This window comes from Bos taurus, chromosome 8 (assembly GCF_002263795.3).
Source record: "Bos taurus isolate L1 Dominette 01449 registration number 42190680 breed Hereford chromosome 8, ARS-UCD2.0, whole genome shotgun sequence".
Lineage (NCBI taxonomy): Eukaryota > Metazoa > Chordata > Mammalia > Artiodactyla > Bovidae > Bos > Bos taurus.
Window position 1 is genome coordinate 53,375,430 of NC_037335.1, and position 16,662 is coordinate 53,392,091.

General features: G+C 36.1%; 1 protein-coding gene across 2 annotated transcripts in view; it reads left to right on the forward strand.

Annotated features, from left to right (window-relative positions):
• VPS13A (vacuolar protein sorting 13 homolog A) overlaps positions 1-16,662 on the forward strand; it is a 276,405-nt gene that overhangs the window by 196,153 nt on the left and 63,590 nt on the right. For both annotated transcript variants that reach the window (XM_024996187.2, XM_059889554.1), the window contains exons 51-53: positions 5,882-6,010; positions 6,411-6,544; positions 13,115-13,244. In XM_024996187.2, coding sequence (XP_024851955.1) covers positions 5,882-6,010; positions 6,411-6,544; positions 13,115-13,244 — 393 coding nt within the window. The remainder of the gene's footprint in view (positions 1-5,881; positions 6,011-6,410; positions 6,545-13,114; positions 13,245-16,662) is intronic.

Sequence of the window (16,662 nt, forward strand, 5' to 3'; positions counted from 1 at the left end):
AATTGTTTAACCTGAATATTGTCATCTAGGAATGCATTGCTTTGTAAAAGAGGTGGACACTAACTAGATGGGGTTAAATATATAGCAGTAGAAGACGGGATAAAGTATCAATGCAGCAAATTGATGAAGATAAGTTGGTAAATTTATTTTCTTCAGGAAGATTTTAGAAATGCCTTTATAGGGTAGATTAAGCTAATTACTTTAAAATGATAGTAGTGTTTTAGGAATGAAGTTTTGATTCTGCTCTCTCTGTAGTTGTTAGGTATGTGGATAAGAGCTTTCTGAAAGACTGCCTGAAGTTAATAGAATATTTTACTTCTAAAGAAATTTTGTTCCAAGTATGCTATGATTATAAGAGAAGTATTTGCTATTTTTATTCATTATGCCTTTTTGAAGCTATCCTCTATAATCATTCATTATTCTTGAGTTATATCCTTTAGCATTTCCTTTTGAGCTGGTTGGTAGTAAATACTATCAGTTTTTGTTTATCCATCATCTTTCCTTTATGATAATTCTTCCTGATAATTCCTGTTTTCTGCAACATGTTGTAGCATTTATTATATTCTGGGTTCCATTTTTGTTGAAAATTCTGCTGTGATTCTGTCATTTCTTTGGAAGTTATCTTTTTCTCTCCTGCCTTCATGGAGTTCTCTTTGTCTTTGTTCTGCAGTCTTACAGCTATTTGTCTGCATGTGACTTCTTTTTAGATATCCTGCTTGAGATACTTTATTCCTAGATCTATAGATTATTTCATACCTTATGTAAAATTTGCAGTGATTATGTTTTTAAATACTGCCATTCTTAAATACTCCTGTTTCTTCCTTCTGGATTTTTAATCAAATTTATTCTAGACCTTTATATTCTGTCTTCTATATATCTTACTATTGTTTTTTACATTTTCTGTCTGTATAACTCTTTCCTTTATTTTGGATAAATTCTGCATATATAGCTTTCATAATTTACGGTTTTACTGTATATATCATACAGTGTGTGTGTATGTATGCTATTTGAACCTTCAACTGAGTTTTTTATTTGAATAATTATATTTCTCATTTTTAGAAGTTGTATCTTTTTTCATGTTTACCTGTTCATTCATTTTTCCACAAATGTTTATTGTGTACTCTTTAGGTGCCATATTTTAACAAAAGCACACGTCCCTGTCCTGTATATTTTACATTTCAATGGGAGCTTGGGGGAACCATTATATTGATAATGCCATAGTCAATTAGTAAAATACATTGTATATTTAAAGGTGAAAAGTCTAATAGAGAGAAAGGAAATAAGGCGGGCTAAGAGGTATTTTGAGTTCTAATGTGCAAGGAGTGGGCTGTAATTTTACATAATGTAGTCAAGGATGAGACTTGTTGAGGTCACATTTGAACAGATGTGGAAGAAATGTGCAGGGCTTCCCAGGTGGCACAGTGGTAAAGAATCTGTCTGCCAATGCAGGAGACTTAAGGGATGCAGATTCGATCCTTGGGTTGGAAAGATCCCTTGGAGTAGGAAATGGCAACCCACTCCAGTATTCTTGAGAGGAAAATTCCATGGACAGAGGAGTCTGGCAGGCTATAGGCCATGCCATGACTGAGCACACACATACTGAAGAAAATGTGAGAGGTACGCTTGTCAAGAGTGCAGCAGAGCTGGAAGCTCAGCTGCTAGATACAGAAATAACTGATTAAGTTCAGTTCAGTTCAGTCACTCAGTTGTGTCTGACTCTGCGACCCCATGAACCGCAGCACGCCAGGCCCCCCTGTCCATCACCAACTGCTGGAGTCTACCCGAGCCCATGTCCATCGAGTCAATGATGCCATCCAACCATATCATCCTCTGTCATCCCCTTCTCCTCCTGCCCTCAATCTTTCCCAGCATCAGGGTCTTTTCCAATGAGTCAGCTCTTCGCATCAGGTGGCCAAAGTATTGGAGTTTCAGTTTCAACATAAGTCCTTCCAATGAACGCCCAGGACTGATCTCCTTTAGGATGGACTGGTTGGATCTCCTTGCAATCCAAGGGACTCTGAAGAGTCTTCTCCATCACCACAGTTCAAAAACATCAATTCTTTGGTGCTTGGCTTTCTTTATAGTCCAACTCTCACATCCATACATGACCACTAGAAAAACCATAGCCTTGACTAGATGGAGACCTTTGTTGGCAAAGTAATGTCTCTGCTTTTGAATATGCTATCTAGGTTGGTCATAACTTTCCTTCCAAGGAGTAAGCGTCTTTTAATTTCATGGCTATAATCACCATCTGCAGTGATTTTGGAGCCCAGAAAAATAAAGTCAGCCACTGTTTCCACTGTTTCCCCATCTATTTGCCACAAAGTGATGGAACTGGATGCCATGATCTTAGTTTTCTGAATGTTGAGCTTTAAGCTGATTAAGACAACAAGTCAAAGTAAAAGTGACAGTCAGGACTGTAATGACTTACTGCAGTAGTATAAGTAAGAGGCTAAAGTGAAGAGTGCACCAACTCCCTTTGTACTCTTTTTCCTATGAAACAAACAGCAGTTGGTTAGGGGTGAGGTGGATCAGTGAGGGTAGTGTCATTGTCAGAGGAGCCCTGAACAAAAAGCTGGTACTGCTTTATGGATCTAGGGGATGGAAGAAAGCAAAGGAATGGGGCTGTGTGTGGAACAGTTCTGAGTACTAAGTTAGAATAGAGAAAAAAATATCATCGTATCCCCCTCTTACCTTAATAGAGATCTTGCAGAAGTTCCTGAGGAAGGCCTGTGCCAAAAGCCCTGATAAAAAGGCCTGTGAATACAGGTGCCCATAGTAGGAATGCAGGTACTTGTAAGGGCATGACTAGAAATGGGGTTGAATTCTTGAGAATGAAGTACACTGCATTCTGGCCATGCACCTAGTCTGGTGTGGGGAGGGCTGCTTTGCCCTGTGAAACCTGTCAAATAAAGATAAAGCCTTTATAATTGCCACTGGTATGACCTGAAAAGTTGCACATAGATTTTTAGCCAGGAGCTGGACCCCTCAGTTCATTTCAGTCAGTTAGTCATGTCCAATTCTGTGACCCCATGGACTGCAGCACACCAGGCTTCCCTGTCCATCACCAACTCCTGGAGCTTGCTCAAACTCATGTCCATCAAGTCGGTGATGCCATTCAGCCATCTCATCCTCTGTTGTCCCACTGTCCTCCTGCCTTCAGTCTTTTCCAGCATCAGGGTCTTTTCTAATGAGTCAGTTTTTCACATCAGGTGGCCAAAGTATTCGAGCTTCACCATCAGTCCTTCCAATGAATATTCACAACTGATTTCCTTTAGGATGGACTAGTTTGATCTCCTTGGCAGTCCAAGGGACTCTCAAGGGTCTTCTCCAGCACCACAGTTCAAAAGCATCAATTCTTTGGTGCTCGGCTTTCTTTATAGTCCAACTCTCACATCCATACACAACTACTGGAAAAACCATAGCCTTGACTATGTGGACCTTTGTCGGCAAAGTAATGTCTGCCTTTTAATATGCTGTCTAGGTTTGTCTTAGCTTTTCTTCTAAGGAGCAAATGTTTTTTAATTTCATGGCTGCAGTCACCATCTGCAGTGATTTTGGAGCCCAAGAAAATAAAGAAAATAAATTGCTGGAACCCTCAGCAATGTGGATATCTGGGGAAAGAGCATTAAAGACAAAAGATTGCCCAGGGTAGATGATCTAAAGTAAGAGAATATTTGGCATGGGGATAGCAAAAGAGGCCAGTATTATTGGAGAGGGAAAAGTAGAAGAGAACAAGACTTACCAATGATTAAAAGTAATTCTGTAGAACTTTGAGACCCATTACAAGGATTTTAACTTTTGCTCTGAGTGAAATGGAGAGGGCTGTTGGAAAGTTTGAACAGTGATTAAACACAGTAGGCTCTCAGCAAATATTTGTTGAGTGAAAATATGAGTATTTTTGGCAGATGTTTCACGTGTGCTCATTTGAGTCCATGGATTCTTAGTTTGTTGGATGTAGTGCATGTGTGCATGCTACGGTGTTTGATTCAGTCATGTCCAACTCTTTGCACACCTATGGACTGCAGCCCGCCAGGCTCCTCTGTCCATGGGATTCTCCAGGCAAGAATACTGGAACGGTTGCCAGTGGGTTGCCCTCCTCCAGGCGATATTCCTGACCCAGGGATCCCACCCGTGTCTCTTACATCTCCTGCCTTGGCAGGCAAGTTCTTTACCACTAGCACCACATAGAACTCTCCATACATCTAGATGCTAAGATTATAATTCCAGCTTTGTTTTACTCTATATATTTTTTAGGTATATCTTTTTCCATACTTTCATTTACAGTAGTTTTATGTCTTGATTTATACGTCAGTTGCAGATAAGAGTATTTTTCTGTTTTTAAAAACCTAATCTATAGCATCTATCTTCTGATAGTTTCTGTTTACAGTAACTGCAATTACAAACACATAACAGCTTATTATTTTTTACTTTACTTTCTCTTTTGTCAATTTCAGCTTTTCTTAAGATAAACTTCTGTTGCTAGTTTAAAATCTTTCCATTTTAATTTTGGCTTACAGTAGTCAACCTTAACATGCAATTTATGGTTACTAGCTATGTTGATTTGTTAAACTTGTATATATATATATATATATATATATATATATTTTTTTTTTTTTTTTCCCACTACAAAAGACAAGTACTTTGGTACTTTCTCTAGTCTCAGGAGGTCGAGCAGAAAACTCTTTCCAAAGGTATAGCATATATTACTAAACATAAAAAAGTGTACCCGAAAGTAGCAAGGCTTGGGGGTTTTCAAAGAGCACATAATTTTTAGTCTTGTTAGTTCCTCCTGGGAAATATGCTTGGCTTAGTATTGTTACTGTTTGGAGTTTCCCAGGTAAGTTTCCCAGATGACTTTCCCAGATAAGTGTTTCAAGAAGCCCTGAATGGGAACTTTCTCAGCCTCTTACAGCCTTAACCATGTCCCATGTCTAGTTCCATTAATTACTTTTTATGACTGAATAAAACTGACTTCAACAAGCTAAGGCACTTGGCACTAACATCAAGGTTCTACTACATTGCCCTCAGGTCATATGATGATGATCTCATACGTCTCATTGAATTATGTGGTTACCAGCCTGGTCAGAGCCTATCACTCTAAGACTTGGTTTACATAATAGTTTACAGACAAGGCTGATTCTCGTTTCCTGTTGTTTTAGCTCTTTTGTTTCCAGCTCCTGTTGTCTTCTTTGTAGGTGCATTAACTCCTCCTGTTCTGTTAGTTTGGCTTCCAGATCACTGATATCCAGGTTGTTTCTTAAGATTTTGAGCCTGTTTTCTACTCTGAACTTTAAGACTTTAGATACTTCTCTTGATTTTTTTTTAAATTTAATTTTATTTTTAAACTTTACATAATTGTATTAGTTTTGCCAAATATCAAAATGAATCTGCCACAGGTACACATGTGTTTTTGTTTTATCCTTATTTGACTTCTAAGACTCTGGATTTAGTATTTGTCCTGACTCAACATTTGTGTGTACTTTGACTACTGCTTAAATTACTGGTACCCACAACCCAATTGTGATTTTTTCGTAATAGAACATTCCCCTATTTTAAACTGATCACTTTGGCTCAGTTTACTTACTTACTTTTCAGTCTGACTCTAGCTCTGGACCACATTAATATCTCTTCACAGCACTCTAATTATTTTAGCTCTTCAACTTACTACCCATTACTGTTTGTGTTCAAAGTGCCCACAAGTGGCGCCCCATCTCAAAATCAACAGTTTATAGCTAAGCAATACAGTAACCAGAGTAGTGTTGACAGAGGTTTATTTTAAACTATTTTAAGTATACTCTAATGGGTTTATTAAAATGATAAAGGTCTTCATGGTGAAATCATTTTAAAAAAAAATAAATATGTGTAATATGTGTTTTAGTGTGTCCCCTTTTGGCCTGAGGATGCTTCTAATAAACTTCTTATTCGAGTTGAAAGAAGTGAAAGCCCTCCCCATAAGATACATTTTAATAAGGAAGAAAGTTGTATTTTACTGCGTCTAGACAATGAGGTAAGTGATTTTTGTGTGTGTGTGGTTAGAGAACCTAAAATATACTTACTAATTTTTTAATAGTGATTTTTGTTTGTTTTACCAAAAATGAACAAACATTTCTCTTTGCAAAGGGAAAAGTTCTAAAAGGACACAAGAGATATAAACAATTCAATTGTTGCATAGAAAGTTACAGTGCCTGGAATAAACCACATCTTGAATTTGACCCATTATCTATGATACTGAGAGTCGTGGTTTTTCAGACATGCAGTATAAAATCCTGAATTACTTTCTAAATCATAAGAACAACTGTATTAGCTATAACAGTTTTATTTAAGAATAGTTTTATTATTAAATGTTACTGGTTAATGTTCTTTGGAAATGATCACATTAGAGAATATTTTCTTTTCCTTTTTTCTAGCTTGGAGGTATTATAGCAGAAGTTAATTTGGCTGAGCATTCTACAGTTATTACATTTTCAGATTATCGTGATGGAGCCGCTACATTTCTGTTAATAAATCACACCAAGAATGACATTGTTCAGTATAAGCAAAGGTAAGAGGGTTATTACAGATACAGTATCCTCTGATTTTAGCAGAGTCTAGGTGATAAAACTTTGACTTTTTAATACTTTCTTAAGAGTATAAAAACCACTAATGGCATTACGGCCATGTAAAACAATGTCCTCGTTTAAAAAAATGTATACTGAATTATATAGGTTTATAACTGACTTGATATCTGTAACTTACTTTTTGAAAAGTTTTAACATAATTGACATAAAACATAAGTTTCAGTTGTCCAACCTAATGATTAAATGTTTGTATATATTTTGTAAAATCATCACAACTATAAGTCTAGTTAACGTTCGTCACTGTATATTGAGAGGTTTTTTTTGTGATGAGAATTTTTAAGATTTACTCTTAGCAACTTTTGCATATAAAATAGAGTGTTATTAACTACAGTCATCCTGTTGTGCCTCACACCCCCATGACTAATTTTAGAAATGTAAGTTAGTACCTTTTGGCCCCCTTTACTCGTTTCAGCTGTCCCTGCCTCTGCCTATAGCTTCTACCAGTCTATTCTCTATGTGTTTGGTTCTTTTGGTGGTTTTCTTTTTTTCTTGCTTTTTTAGATTTCACATTTAACTGAGATAATATGGTATTTGTCTTTCTCTCACTGGCTTATTTCACTTAGCATAATGCCATTAAAGTCCATCCATGTTGTTTCAAGTGGCAAGATTTCCTTCTTTTCTATGGCTGAATACTATTTAATTCTCTGTATCTAGAATGAAATATTATGTGTGTGTGTGTGTATATTTATATACATACCTCATTTTCTTCATTCATTCATCAGTGGACACTTAGGTTGTTTCCATGTCTTGGTGATTATATGTAATACTGCAGTAAGTACGCGTATTTGTTTTGAATTAGTGTTTTCATTTCCTTTGAATAGATATCCAGTTGCTGGATCACGTGTTCTGTTTTTAGTTTTTTGACAAGCCTCCATACTGTTTTTTGTAGTGGCTGCACCAGTTTTCATTACCATTGACAATACACAATACCTTTTCCCCCAAATCCTCACCAACATTTTTTTTTTCTTATCTTTTTGATGATAACCATTCTAATAGTGTGGGATGATATCTCATTATGGTTTTGGTTTGCATTTCCTTGATGGTTAGTGATATAATTTACTTTTAAATACTTCAGAAAAAAAAAAAAAAACTGAAGCAACTATGGCAAAAGCTTGATCAGTGCAGAATCTGGTGAGGAAATTGTCAGAGTCTATCATAAGCATTTTGTCTAGTTTTGAAACTTTTTATTTTTAATGAACATAATGTAAATATTGATTCTTCAGATTTTTTTTCAAACAGTAGATAACATTTTTCTTGCTGAGGCATATGGGAAAGGACCACTACGTTTTTAAGCTTTGCTAAAGACCATGTTTATATATTTATTTCAGGATTACTCATAACATCATTTGTTTCAATATAATGTGATATTATATCCTCCTAGTACCACTACAGTTAACGTAACCTTTTCCTCTATTTATGGGTCCCAGGTTGTCTTGAATTTATTTTGTCTACTTTTTTAGTTTGTTTTCATGTCACTTACCAGTGGGCCCATGGTTATCAGTGCATTTCTGCTTTTTTTTTCCCACTGCTAACTGTACATTCTAATCATTGACTAAAATAAAATAGGCGTTGATTGAGAACCCCAGGTTGATCTAGCATATACCTAGAACTCCTCCTTGCCCATCAGTTCTCTCATTTGTGAATATGTTGAGAGAGAGGAGAGCCTGTTTTTTATGATTATCCATATTATAAAAATAGTAAATTGGTTGATTAAAACTGGCAAAACAAGTAGAAATGGCTTTTACTTATTTGCCCTTCAGTTCATTTTCCTCACCTAGCCTTTCTCAAAGAAATTTTCACAAAATTAAGACCTCCAGGAAATGATTTGAGTGACTATTTTCTCATTTCTCTCAAACATATTACATAACTGGTAACATTCTAAGATACATAGGAGCTAAGTTGATTCTTTATATACTGTGGATAATATAGGGCATCATAGCTTAATTCTCTGACATCTGGTTGAGCCTGGCTAATCTGAACAAGAGACTTTATCAGTCCTTCTTTGGGCTTTACTTTGCACTCTTATTTATAGTCCAGTTCAGATATGAAATGTTTTAAAATTTTACCTCCTGCATTGTTATAATTATAAAAGTAAGGGGTGTAAGAGAAACTAAAATGTGATCCTGTGTAGAAATTCTGAAACTGCAAAATTAGTCGTAAAGGGAGTTTATAAAAATAACAATGTGCAAGAATGAACATGGGATTTAGATTTATAATTATTTGAAGAAGTGAAGTGAGGTTAAAGTCACTCAGTCGTGTCTCACTCTTTGCAACCCCGTGGACTATACAGTCCATGGAATTCTCCAGTCCAGAATACTGGAATGGGTAGCTGTTCCTTTCTCCAGGGAATCTTCCCAACCCAGGGATTGAACCCAGGTCTTCTGCATTGCAGGTGGATTCTTTACCAGCTGAGCCACAAGGGAAGGCCAGTTATTTGAAGAACTTCTTAAATCAAGAACATGGAATTTTGGCTTAAAAGAGGATTGAATCCAGATCCCCAAATCTATACTCCAGTGTAGCCTTCTATTGAGTTTCATGCTACCACCTTTTCCTAAATACTGTATTACATAAGAAGCTAACATGATTCAAAGCTGACCTCATCATTTGTACTGCAAAATCTCTTTCTCCTCTATATCCTTATCTCAGTGAATGACACTGTCATCCACCCTTGTGATTCTAGATTTCTCCTGCCTCACCATGCCATCCAGTTAAACTCTTATTTTTTAAAAAAATTTTCTCTTCTTGTCTACTCTCTGCTGTCTCTTCAAATAGCTACTCTGTCCAGCACTTATTTCTTGAGTAGATTTTAAGTCTGATTCTCTAGTCTTTTCTCTAGTAAATCCTCCAGAGGTAGGTTTCTAAAAATACTAAATAGGGGCGTCCCAGGTGGCTCAGTGGTAAGGAATCTGCCTGCCAGTGCAAGAGATGTGGGTTCAATCCCTGGGTCCAGAATATCCCCTGGAGTAGGAAATGGCAACCCACTCCAGTATTCTTGCTTAGAAAATTCCATGGACAGACTGGGGGGCTGCAGTCCACAGGGTTGCAAAGAGTCAGACATGACTGTGTGAATGAATGCATGCACATGCGTGCACACACATACACAAAAAATAAATACCAAAATAATTGAATTTTTAAAAATAAATAAAAATACTAATGTAATCATGTCTCTTTCTTATTTAAAGTTCTTTAGTGATTTTCCATTCTTTTAAAATGTTTGTATACTACTTTTCTAAACATTTCTCTTTCTGTTGTCTCTTACCCTGTACTTAAGTCCAAGTGAAGTGTTTGTTTCCTGAATGTTCTGGGATCTTCCATGTGTTATTACCATTCCAGTTGCTCCTTTCTGCTAGAAAAGCTTCATTTCCATGCAGTCCCTTCCGTCACCTCCTTAGTCTGTATACCCAGTTTTCCATTGCATCTTTGTACACATAGATTAAAGCGTTTGTCACATTCTATTGTCATTTTCTTGTGAAGTTACTACTTGTACATAGTTAATATTCTGAGGATCCTGGTTGCTTTTTATTTTCTTTGAATTCCCTGAGGTCAATTTGAGATTAATTTTTTCATAAAGAATGTTCCGTGGTGAATGAAATAGACTTAAAGCATTTGTAAATACATCCAACCTAATTTATCTGAACAACACTGTTACATTTGCTATTCTTTCATAGAAAAGTAAGGAACATAGAACTTTTGTTTCCTCTGCCTTCCCTTCCCTTGGCTTTTTTGTTGTTGTTAGTGTGGTTCTTGTTGCTGTTGTTGTTGAGTCTCTCAGTCATGTCTGACTCTTTGAGGCCCCATGGACTGACTGTAGCACACCAGGCTTCCCTGTCCTTCACTATCTCCCAAAGTTTACTCAAACTCATGTCCATTGAGTCGATGATGCCATCCAGCCATCTCATCCTCTGTCACCCCTTTTCCTCCTTCCCTCAATCTTTCCCAGCATTAGGGTCTTTTCCAATGAGTCGACTTTTTACAGCAGGTGGCCAAAGTATTGGAGCTTGTTTCAGCATCAGTCCTTCCAATGAATATTCAGGGTTGATTTCTTTTAGGGTTGACTGATTTGCTCTCCTTGCTGTCCAAGGGACTCTCAAGAGTCTTCTCTGGCACTGAAGTTCAAAAGCATCAGTTCTTCAGGGCTCAGCCTTCTTTACGGTCCAACTCTCACATTCAAACATGACTACCAGAAAAACCATATCTTTGACTATATGAACCTTTGTCAGCAAAGTGATATCTCTGCTTTTTAATACTCTGTCCTACATATAAAAAATAATATCATTGGATGTCCGTTTATTTTTTTAATATTTTGTAGAAAAACTGTGAAAAGCATAATCTTTGATACCAAAAATGTTGACATTTTGATTGAGTTCTTTTTTTACTGTTGCTCTCTGTTTATATTTCTGAATCTCTTGTTTTTAACAGCTATTGCAAGCATGTAAATTTGCTTCAGAAACACAATTTTAAATGAATTCATGATATTCCATCATTTAGGTGCACTATAATTAAATGTTCTTCTATTGTTGAGAATTTGTTTCTGATTTTATAATGTTAAAAATCTGTCTTTTAGTAAAAGTTTTTATCCTGTTTGTAATCCTTTTAAAGACTAATTATGATTCCTTGCCATACTTTTTTGTCATATGGATTATTTTCTTCTAATGATGATGTGGAAAATATAATTTTATTTCTCTTGTATATGATTACTTTTTGTGTTCTTGAAGATTTTGATGCATTTAAAATTTTGAGAGTGAAACAGTATCTGCTAATTTTCCACGAAAAATATAGAGTACTTTTTCATTTCCTTCAATTTCTCTTTCCAAATTCAGTTTCTTATGAATATAATTTTGGATTTTTGAGCCAGAGTAATATATGGTTAATTTTTCAAAACTATGTTATTGAAGATATTTGGATTGATTTATAATTGGATTTCCCTGGTAGCTCAGCTGGTAAAGACTCCATCTGCAATTAGGAGACCCTAGTTCGATTCCTGGGTTGGGAAGATCTGCTGGAGAAGGGATAGGCTACCCACTCCAGTATTCTTGGATTTCCCTGGTGGCTCAGCTGGTTAAGATTCTGCCTGCAGTGCAGAAGACCTGTGTTCGATCCCTGGATTGGGACTATCCCCTGGAGACGGGAAAGGCTACCTACTCCAGTATTCTCCATGGACCCTATAGTCCATGGGGTCGCAAAGAATGGGACACGACTTTCACAATATTAACGATAAATATTAATTTATTTGACTGGTTTAGTTTAATGTAACACAGTTCTTAAAATTTTATTTTGACTCCTCTCTGGCTTGGTTGGAAAAAGTAAGGGTTTGTGGTAATACGTTATGCTATTGCCTATTTCAAAATGTCTTACCTTTGGAAATTAACAATTTGGCATAAAATTTTAAGTCATAACTCTTGCCTCAAATTTGTGTAGGCATTGCTGCATTGTTTTCTGGCATTCAGTATTACAGAACAGAGTGAAAAGTCTTATTTTTATTTCAAAGGGTAACTATGATTTCCCTCGATCAGGTTTAGGGTAGGCAGGTTTCCCTCTTCTTAAAATTTGACATTTCCCAAAGTCCTGCATTCTGTGTTGGATGATATTGTTTCCATTCATTTAGTCTGATACCCAATGAAGTCTAATCTGCAGAGTCAGCTTTTTCAGCTCAGAAAAGTTATATTGTATTATTTTTTTGATTTTTAACTTCTCCATTTTCTTTTGCTGAATTGTTTTGTGAGTTGATTGAGTTTCTTAGATTTATATCCTGTGTCTTATGGTTTTTAAAAATAATTGAACTGAATTTTGACACAGTAAAATCGATTCTTAGGAAAGTATTACCAGTTAAATTCTCTTAGATTTGGTATAGATAAGGTAAAGTAATTGAAATAGTTTTCTTTCATAATTAATTAGTATTTAAAGTTGACAGAGGAGTTTCAGAAACCTGGAGATATTTTTTAAATTAATTTTTGACAGTGCTAGGTCTCTGTTGCTTTGTGCGGTCTTCCACCAGTTGCAGCAAGCTTGAACTACCCCTCCTTGAAGTGCTTGGGCTTCTCATTGTGGTGGCTTCTCTTCTTGTGGAGCATAGGCTCTAGGGTTCACAGTCCTTGTGGTGCAGGGACTCAGTAGTTGTGGTTCCCCAGCTCCAGAGCACAGGCTCAGTAGTCATAGCTCATGGAGTTAGTTGCTCTGTGGCATCTGGGATCTTCCCAGACAGGGATCCATGTCTCCTGCATTGGCAGGTGGATTCTTTACCTCTGAGCCACCAGGGAAACCCAACCTGAGATATTTACTTCCTAACTAGGGCAAACATTTCCCTTAAAATATTCTCATTATTTTCTCAGAAAACCACTTTTTTATTGTATAAGGAAAAATTTCAGTCTACTTTACTGAGAACTATCATAAATCTTAATTAATGGATTCAGAATTAATGAAGTATTATTTTAGATTCTTAATATATTTGTATACTTGCACTTAATCTACTGTGTTTTTTTTCCTATTTATGTCAGTTCCCTCAGTGAAATAGAAGATTCCCTCCCTCCTGGAAAAGCAGTATTTTATACATGGGCTGATCCAGTGGGCTCTAGAAAGCTGCAGTGGAAATGTGGAAAAAGCCACGGTGAAGTAACACAAAAGGATGTATGTACTGGGTTATTATGGTGTTCTTAGCAGGATTTTATTTATTTACTTTTTCAGTCTCATTAGTTTTGAGGCCTTTTGTGTTTATACTTCTTAAACACTGCTGAAGATTTTTAAAGCAATATTCAAGCTTTAACTTAACCAAAAATGTTTAAAACTGGAAGCAGTCTTATTTCTTCTACCTTCTTATTTGCTATTATATTATAAAGGGTAAACTTAGATACTTTCAGCATTCAATTTATAAACAGATACAAATTATTATTGCATTAAAGGTCATCTAAGTCAGTGTTGCTTCTGTGAAGGACATTTAGGAATCTGTTAACATATGGATTTATCTCTGAATGGCAGACTGTTGTTTTCTTTTTCTTTTTTTTTTTAATTGGTTTTGCCATATATCAAAATGAATCCGCCACAGGTATACATGTGCTCCCCATCCTGAACCCCCCTCCCTCCTCCCTCCCCATAACATCCCTCTGGGTCGTCCCAGTGCACCAGCCCCAAGCATCCAGTATCGTGAATCAAACCTGGACTGGCGACTCATTTCATATATGATACTATACATGTTTCAATGCCATTCTCCCAAATCATCCCACCCTCTCCCTCTCCCACAGAATCCAAAAGACTGTTCTATACATCAGTATCTCTTTTGCTGTCTTGTATACAGGGTTATTGTTACCATCTTTCTAAATTCCATATATATGCGTTAGTATACTGTATTGGTGTTTTTCTTTCTGGCTTACTTCACTCTGTATAATAGGCTCCAGTTTTCTATAATAATAAAGTTAGGTATAAACATATTCCAGTAACATATTAAATGACTTTCAGAAATTGTTTTATTAAAGTTTCATTGATCTTTCAAAATTTATCTTAATTTGTTCCCTATTCCAGTGTCTTTTTTCTTGCCACTAGTTATTATTTCTTATCAAATGAGTAAATGAATGAGTACTGAATGTTTATTAATTTTTATGTCTTTTGCTTTTTATCTTTTGAGATGATTATATGCTTTTGGGGCTTTGTCTTATTTGGTGGTTTTTTCAAATATTAGGCCAGCCTTGTATTTTTGGAATTGACTTGCTAATGTTTTATTCAAGACTTTTGCTTGTATTCATGAAAGAAGTTGGCCTGTCACTGTCTTGTCTTCTAATAATCTTACCAGATTTTAATATTAAGGTCATCCTGACTTCTAATACATGTTGGGAATTATCTACAATTTTTCTGTTTTTTGAAAGAGTTCATGTTAGACTGGTATGATTTGTAGAATGTTTGGAATGTTTGCTGTAGAGTTCATGAGTGAAGCCTAGTCATCTTACCTTCAATAGTCTTTATAAGAAAGTTTTTAAATTAGGAATGCTACTATTTATTAACAGGGCAGTTCAGTTTTCTACTTTTATTTGTGTGGTTTTGATAAGAGTTTTTCTAAGAATGCATTTATTTCATCTCAGTTTTCTAATATATTGATATAAATGTTTTTATAATATCCATATTTTTATCTTTTTAAGATTTATGGTGATGATTCTTCTTTTTGTTCCATTCCTAGTGTAGGATATTTGTGCCTTCATTCCTTTTTTCCCTAAGTTTTGCTGAAATTTTATTAGTTTAATTAGTTTCAGTTTGGTTTTGTCTGTCAGAAAACCATCAGTTTCCCTTTTGATCTCTTTTATACATTTGTTTTCATTTTCACCTATTTTTGCCTAATCTATATTATATTCTTTCACCTTTCTTCTGTTTTAATTTGGTAATTTTCCTTTAAACTCTTGAGATAGATAATTGTATTAATCTGCTCAGGATGCTATAACAAAATACCTTAGCCTGGATGCCTTAAACAGTGGAGATTCATTTCTAGTGGTACTGGAGGCAGGAAGCCTGAGATCAGAATGCTAGCATAGTCAAATTCTGGTGGACTTTTATGAGGATGCTTCCTGGCTTGCAGATGGCAGCCTTCTTGCTATGTCTTCACAGGGTGAAGAGAGAGGGAGTGAGCTCTCTGGTATTTCTTATAAGGAAAGGAATACTGGTGGATCAGAGCCCTATTTACACCCTTCCCCTCCCCCATGGTGTCATTTAACCATGATGTCATTACCTCCACCATATAGTCATATTGGAGGCTGAGACTGTAACATATGAATGGGGAGAGGGGAGCAGCACAAATGAGTTCACAGCAGATACCTAGATCATTGCTTTTTAGATTTTCTTCACTTTTTATTTGAAGTCACTTATCCCATGGACGGAGGAGCCTGGTAGGCTGCAGTCCACGGGGTCGCGAAGAGTCGGACACGACTGAGCGACTTCACTTTCATTTTTCACTTTCATTCATTGGAGAAGGAAATTGCAACCCACTCCAGTGTTCTTGCCTGGAGAATCCCAGGGACGGGGAAGCCTGATGGGCTGCCGTCTATGGGGTCGCACAGAGTTGGACACGACTGAAGCAACTTAGCAGCAGCAGCAGCAGCAAAGTCACAAACTTCTTCCAAAAACAGTAGCAATTCTTTCTCACAAATTTGGCTGTATATTAATTATTTTTTAGTTCAAAATATTTTCTGAATTTCATTGTGATTTATTTTAATGTTTTGGTTTCATGGTTACTTAGGTTATCACTTTTCAAAAGTATTTTTTTTGTTTATTTATTTCTAATTTAATTCCACTGTGACCAGAGAACATACTCTGAATCAGTTCATTGAAATTTGTTGAAATCGACTTGGTGGGCTTGTAATCAATTTTTGTTAATATTTTATGTGTATTTGAAAAAAATACATATTCTGTGGTTGGCATACATATATGACATACATATTGACATACATATATGTCAATTTGTTCAAGTTTTGTTGAGTTGTTTAGATCTTCTATCTTATTAAGTTTTTTGTTTGTGGTGGTTCTGTTGCTGTGAGAATGGTGTCTGAAATCATGGATCTATGCATACCTTTTTTGGTTTTCTTAATTTGGGCTCTTACATTTTGAAACTGTGTGATTCAGTTCAGTTCAGTCGCTCAGTTGTGTCTGACTCTTTGTGACCCCATGGATTGAAGCACGCCAGGCCTCCGTGTCCATCACCAACTTACAAAGTTTACTCAAACTCATATCCGTTGAGTCTGTGATGCCATCCAACCATCTCATCCTCTGTCATCCCCTTCTCCTCCTGCCTTCAGTCTTTCCCAGCATCAGGGGCTTTTCAAATGAGTCAGCTCTTTGCATTAGGTGGCCAAAGTATTGGAGTTTCAGCTTCAACATCAGCCTTTCCAATGAACATTTAGGACTGATTTCCTTTAGGATGGACTGGTTGGATCTCCTTGCAACTATGTAATTAGGTAGATATAAATTTAGAATTGTTGTCTTTTGTTAAGTTGATTCTTATTAGTGTATAATGTTGCAGTGCCCACCACAGTATCTTTTTGGGCTTAAATATTGAGACTTATAAAACTAT